This window comes from Bufo bufo, chromosome 3, assembly GCF_905171765.1.
Source record: "Bufo bufo chromosome 3, aBufBuf1.1, whole genome shotgun sequence".
Lineage (NCBI taxonomy): Eukaryota > Metazoa > Chordata > Amphibia > Anura > Bufonidae > Bufo > Bufo bufo.
In genome coordinates this window covers 686,614,667-686,621,760 of record NC_053391.1, presented here as the reverse complement: position 1 = coordinate 686,621,760, position 7,094 = coordinate 686,614,667, and the positions used below count along the sequence as shown (strand labels likewise).

The 7,094-nt window shown below is 47.3% G+C and overlaps 1 protein-coding gene across 4 annotated transcripts in view; it reads left to right on the top strand.

The window, feature by feature from the left end:
• Positions 1-5,279: 5,279 nt before the first annotated feature.
• Positions 5,280-7,094, top strand: part of C2CD3 (C2 domain containing 3 centriole elongation regulator) — a 71,366-nt gene continuing 69,551 nt past the window's right edge. For all 4 annotated transcript variants that reach the window (XM_040426520.1, XM_040426518.1, XM_040426519.1 and 1 more), the window contains exon 1: positions 5,280-5,391. In XM_040426520.1, the coding sequence (XP_040282454.1) occupies positions 5,346-5,391 (46 nt within the window). In that variant the 5' untranslated portion in view covers positions 5,280-5,345. The remainder of the gene's footprint in view (positions 5,392-7,094) is intronic.

Below are 7,094 nucleotides of genomic sequence, written 5' to 3'. Positions count from 1 at the left end.
TGCCTTTAATAATTTTTTATACAAAAGTAAACACTTAAAAAAAATATATTACAATATCTTTATTAGTATCGAGAAATGTAAACAATGACAGCTTTTCTTGTCTTTTTTTTTTTAGCTTTTCAACTTTATTTATACAAAAGTAAGCAATTAGGCCTCTTGCACATGGCCGTTGCCCCCCCCCCCCCCGCCGTGGCCGTATTGTTTGCAATACACGTGTGCATTCCACATCACGGATGCGGACCCATTCACTTGAATGGCTCTGCAAATCCAGAGATGCAGTACGGAGTGCTTCCGTGGTGTTCCGTTCCGCAAAAAAGATAGAACTTGTTCTATCTTATCGCGGACCCATTCAAGTTGAATGGGTCTGGATCCGTCCCGGCGGCCGCATGAACATTGCCCATGCATTGGGGACTGCAAATTGCGGTCCCCAATGCACGGCACAGAACGAATACATTCCTGTGCAAGAGGCCTGGTGTAAAGTAGAAATGGCTTAGTTGCCCATAGCAACCAATCAGATTCTAGCTTTCATTTTCCAAAGGAGCTGTGAAAAATGAAAGGTGGAATCTGATTGGTTGCTAGGGGCAACTAAGCCATTTCTACTTTACACCAGTTTGATAAATCTCCCCCTTATTTTTAAATATTGCAGCACATTTCTTAGTATGGAGCTATGCAAATGACAGCTTTTCTTGCTTTTTTAACTTTTACAATAACTTTATTATTCTTTACAAATGTAAGCACTTTTTTCCCTGTAATGTTTTGGGTCATTGATAGGGAACATTTTTTCAAATGCACTTTATTTAGGGTCCATTCACACGTCCGTTTTTCTTTCCTGATCTGTTCCGTTTTTTGCTGAACAGATCTGGACCAGATCTGGACCCATTCATTTTCAATGGGTCCTGGAAAAAAACGGACAGCTCAATGTCTGATTTTTTTCAGGACCCATTGAAAATGAATGGGTCCAGATCTGGTCCAGATCTGTTCAGCAAAAAACGGAACAGATCAGGAAAGAAACAACGGACGTGTGAATGGACCCTTAATGAAGTTGTACATTTAAAGGCTCCTATAGATTTCTAGAAAATAACATCTGTTCTATGGATATACATTTGCTCTGCGCTCCTGCTGTATTCACACTGACGGTGAATCATTCTGTATCCCCGGCGTGCTGACATGTCACCAGATCACCCCTAAAGCTGGCACATGGCCTGGTAGGGGTGATCCTGCATTTTAAAATGATACCTTCCTCCTCACTCATACTTTTATACCTTTGCTGGCAGGCAACTTTGAGCACCAGGAGGCGGCTTTTTCAGTACAAACCCCTCCATGCGACGCCTTCCGATGTCTAACCGCGCTAGAGTAGGACCTCGACTTGGCATGCTCGGCAGTGGGGTTACATGACTCCTCTCATTAATGGCTATCTTGAGCGCCCAGCATGCAGCCGAGCCTCTCCACACCCCCAGGGTCCGATCAGGAGAGACCACACACCTAAACAACCCCTTTAAAGTCGGAACGTTGCGTAAGCTTGCTCATCTCTTCCCATAACCTGCAATGTGCATGGCCGCCTCTCCACACGGTCACTGTCTCAGCTTCCAGTACAGGGGCCAGGGTTAGGCAGCCATTATTTTTCCATTCTTCTGATCAGGAAAAAAAAAAAAAAAAACGGATCCTGTGCATCAGTTCTGCACATTTGGCATCCGTTTGAGCCATTTCTGTCTGAGTCCTGCATGCAAGATAACGGATCTCAGACGGAAATGGCTCAAACGGATGCCAAATGTGCAGAACCGATGCACAGGATCCGTTTTTTTTACAGGAACCATTTTTTTCTGTTCTTCTGACAGATCAGTATATTGGGCAGACTAGATGGGCCAAATGGTTCCTATCTGCCGACACGTTCTATGTTTCTATCAGAAGAATGGAAAAATAGCGGTGATGCGAACGCCCCCCTAACCCTGTTCTCCCAGTGCTTGGTGCTACACCACCTTACAAAGGATAAGCCATAAAAGTGGGACAAGCGCTTTGAGACTGGGACTATATGACAATCCCAGCAAATCCAGGCTATCCCAGGTTGAAAATAGGCTAGTCTTATGTAAGCCCACCCAGAAGCGGGTGTTCCCATGTGGGAGGTGGGGCTTCAATGTACCAAATTTACCAACAAGAATGTTGGTCAGTATGGGGATGGCTTACACAGCCGATACCCCCCTAAAAAGGCTGAGATAGGAAATGACTCCAATCCTGGCCATTTAATGCCTAAGATGCCGCGGTCAATGGAGTCCATGTAATCTAAGCAGTGAGGGGGCTCAGCACTGTACAGAGTTTTCAGTTTATCAATGGGACCGCAGCGCAGTAAGTATGGGCAGGGGCGCACATTGCTGCTCCTGCCACCCCCGGAGGTTAACTAAGGTACCCTGTAAACATGTGAGCGCCAGGTCAGGAGCAGGAGCCGCTCTGCTAATCCTAGCATAGTATATTGTTACAGGGTACCCATGTGCTATGCCAGCATTTAGTAAACCTCCGGGGGGGCACGGGCAGGAGAAGCAATGTGCGCCCCTGCCTGTACTTACTGCGCTGCCATCCCATTGATAAACTGCAAACACTGTACACAGCGGTGTATAGAAAAGTGGATTTTAAGCGCACCGCAAACTGTGAGCTTTTGGGGAAGGGGAGCCTATTAAAAATAAGAAACACATTAATAAAGTATATTAGAAAAAGTGACATTTTATCAATAACTTCAACAAAAGTTTTGTTACCCTTAAAGGGAAATGTGTCACCCCAATTTTTTTTCTGCCAGTTAAAACTAGATAACAACACATCTCCTTTTTTTCTGATCTCTCTTTATTTTAAGATTTTTTTAAATTCTATTTCCTAAACATGATTATGGGGGCGGCCATCTTGCCTGATCTGTTCTTAACAGCATTTACACACTTTACGACAGCCCCATGGACCACAGACACAATAGACAGGAGGGGACCTCAGTGACTCCTATGGGAGAGTTTTCTGGGCAGGCTCTGTGACCTGTGCGGAGGTCATTGTACAAGGAAAGACTAGATAAGCTCTGACTATCACCTATTTTGAATGGAGGATCCTGTCTTATCTTCACACAGAGGTGATATCATTACAGGCAGGATTGGACTGACAGATAAGCAGATGACTACAGTAAAGTGATCTGTACAGACCAAGAAGGAGCGCTTATTATTAGCCTTAGTGGACAGTGTGAAAACTGCAGGATTTTATGGTTCTTGTTGAAATATAGATATTGAAAAATTCTTTAAAAATATGTTAAACATAAAAACGTGAGGTCATTTTCTGATGACGCGTTCCCTCAGGGGTTGTAGATCCGGCTGAAGTAAAGAACAAGTATGTACCTACCTCACAGATCCTGCACCGCCACTCCTGGCCGGGCTGTAGTGGATAACACGTGGCTTCAGTGGTCACCTGACGAGGCCAGTGATTGGTCCCAGTGGTCATGTGTCTTCGACATGATATCACCGCTGCAGCCGGGTAAGGAGTGGTGGTGCCGGATTCTTCATTGCAGGCAGATTCCAGGGCTTGTCTGGTTTCCTCATGAAACCATTTTGAAGGGGTTGTCCCATGAAGACAACACATATCCCCTATCCACAGAACAGGGGATGTGTGTGATTGGTGGAGATCTGACCATTGGGACCCCAATGATCATAAATGCAGGGACCCATGCTCCCAGTTTTAATGGAGTGGCATGCACACATGTATGACTGGGCCCCAGTGGTCAGAGCGCCACCGATCAGACACATCTCTTTTCCTGCGGATAGGGGGATACGTTTTCGTTGTTGGACAACCCCTTTAAATCGAAGTCATGTCAATGGGAAAGTTCTGGCTCTTGGAATGAAACCAGGAGAAAGCTAAAAGATTAAAGCCAAACTTGTCTCAATCCTAAAGGGGTTAATGTAAAGGTTTTAGTCTCTGATGCCCACCTTTATTCAGTGCAATACTGGCCCCTGACAGCAGAACCTAGTGTCCCCACTGATTTCTACTAGGCTATGGCTGCAACATGACAAGTTATACGATTTCAATAGTCAGAGACTATATTTCCTGTTTCTGGTCTTTTCACAAATTTTCCTTTTAAAATATAACTTTTATTTCTCTTTTAATAAACAGATTAGTCACAAAAACATATATTTAAAAAATGCCATATGCTGGGCAAATACTAGTGGGGGACTTATGAGCTTAGCGTCCACTGCCTAGTTATATGTAAGCTAAGACGTTGGTTATCTCTAGCAACAGTTTGCGAGATGCATGTCTGTAATGTCAGCCGACATCAGACACTTTTAAAGCTATCGCTCTTTGGTTTAAATACCCTTCCTATAGCGCTATGTCTGCCCCTGTAAGGTGCTTGTGTAAGCGGCGTCTGCAGATCGCCGTTCAATTAATGATTTCTTTTGCCCTGCATAATCTTTAAAAATTATTGGTGCAGCTCCCCCAACATGTTTCACCGCGAGATGCGGCTTCTTCAGGGGGGTAAGGAGCTACTAGCTAGTAGCTCCTTACCCCCCTGAAGAAGCCGCATCTCGCGGTGAAACATGTTGGGGGAGCTGCACCAATAATTTTTAAAGATTATGCAGGGCAAAAGAAATCATTAATTGAACGGCGATCTGCAGACGCCGCTTACACAAGCACCTTACAGGGGCAGACATAGCGCTATAGGAAGGGTATTTAAACCAAAGAGCGATAGCTTTAAAAGTGTCTGATGTCGGCTGACATTACAGACATGCATCTCGCAAACTGTTGCTAGAGATAACCAACGTCTTAGCTTACATATAACTAGGCAGTGGACGCTAAGCTCATAAGTCCCCCACTAGTATTTGCCCAGCATATGGCATTTTTTAAATATATGTTTTTGTGACTAATCTGTTTATTAAAAGAGAAATAAAAGTTATATTTTAAAAGGAAAATTTGTGAAAAGACCAGAAACAGGAAATATAGTCTCTGACTATTGAAATCGTATCCTTTGACCTCCTGGGTCCAGTGGATCACTTGAAATAATAACATGACAAGTTCTCACCCCACTGCCATTTATCGGCAGTATAAACTCGGGACACTCGGTGCCCGGAGCTTTCTGACAAAGCAAAAGCACTTTGTTTACTTGTAGTTGTGACTTCCACAGAAAAACTACAAATCCCAGAAGGCGTATAGCGATCACGTGACCGGCAAGTTCCAACGGTCACTCCCAGAACTCCCTGCGGGCTAAGCTTTGCTCGCTCCTGATTGGATGCCGCGGACGGAGGCGGAAGTCACAGTTTGTGGTTGCCAGGAGACGGGAGAGAAGCTTCCGTGTGGCGACGGCGGGGAAAACGATATGACAGCGAGGAAGCAAGATGAAGAGCCGGGGAAGTAAAAGTGGGAAAGCCGGGAAAAAGAGAGGTGAGGCCGGGAGAGGGGAGCGGCGGAGGAGCGAGGACTGATAGCGGAGGACATTGGTGTAGTACAGTGCTTTAAGTGGGCCAAAAGAGGTGCCGGTACTCTATTAGGCGCCGGTGCTCCCCCCCCCTGCACATCAGACCCCCCCATCACACACATATATATTAGTTCCTCTATGTACCAGTACAGTACCCCCCCCACCACCGCACATTCGTTCCTCTCTGTACCAGTACCCCCCTGCACATCAGACCCCCCCCCCACTCATCACACACACACACATTAATTCCTCTCTGTACCAGTACCCCCCAGCGCATGCGCAGTGTCGGCCGGTGTCCTGCTGAGAACATCCATCCGATCACCGCACCTGTGCACTGGCCCATAATTTTTCCCTAACCGCCGGCGAGGCTCCCAGCGCATGCGCACTCTGCTGTGAAATTTCCCTAACCCGTCATTGTGCGCAGTGCGCCCCCCCAATATAATAAACATTGGTGGCGCAGTGCGCCCCTCCCAACACTCCAGTATAATAAACATTGGTGGCGCAGTGCGCCCCCCCATCACCCCAGTATAATAAACATTGGTGGCGCAGTGCGCCCCCCCTCAATATAATAAACATTGGTGGCGCAGTGGGCCCCCCCTCAATATAATAAACATTGGTGGCGCAGTGCGCCCCCCCTCAATATAATAATCATTGGTGGCGCAGTGGGCCCCCCCTCAATATAATAATCATTGGTGGCGCAGTGGGCAGTGCCAATGAGGGTTAAAAAATAAAAATAATAATTAACTCACCTCCTCCAATTGATCGTCTTCTGTTCTTTCTTCATGACCTGTCAAAGGACCTGTGGTGACATCACTGTTAGCATCACATGATCCATCACCATGGTAATGGGTCATGTGATGAGCTCAGTGACGTCACCACAGGTCTTGAAGAAAACAGGAGAACGGCAGCTACGCGATCATCTGGAGGAGGTGAGTTAAAAATTTTTTATTATTTTTTAACCCTCACTGGCACTTCCCACTGAGCCACCAATGTTTCTTATACTGGGGTGTTTGGGGGGGAAAGCGCACTGCCTACCAACGTTTCTTATACTGGGGTGTTGGGGGGGGGGGGGCGCACTGTGCCACAAACGTTTCTTATACTGAGGGGGGGGTGGGGGCGCACTGCCTACCAACGTTTCTTATACTGGGGTGTTGGGGGGGGGGGGGGGGGGCGCACTGTGCCACAAACGTTTCTTATACAAAAACAGGAGGCGGGTGCTGGAATCAAATAGCCGGCACCCGACCTCTGTGACAGGGAGCTGCGATCAGCTACAATTAACCCCTCCAGTACCGCACCTGAAGGGTTAACTCAACTGCAGCTGATCGCAGCTCCCTGTCACAGAGGTTGGCTGTCGGCTATTTGATTCCGGCACCCGCCTCCTGTTTTTGTATTCAGGTCAGTTATCTTCATTGGTGGCGCAGTGGCCACAGCCCCTCCCCTCCTCCTCCCGTCTCTCTTCTTATTGGCAGCGGCGGGGGCAGCAGGCAGGTCAGACAGGGGAGGAGGAACGAATCAGGTCAGACAGGGGAGGGCTAGATGGAGGGGGCGCCCCGAGGGAGAACACAAGTTCAGCCTCGCCTGCCGCATATTACATTGCGAGCTGTCGGCCGCCCAGCGCCCCTGTTACTATGGCGCCCTGTGCGGCCGCACAGCCCGCACACCCCAAAGG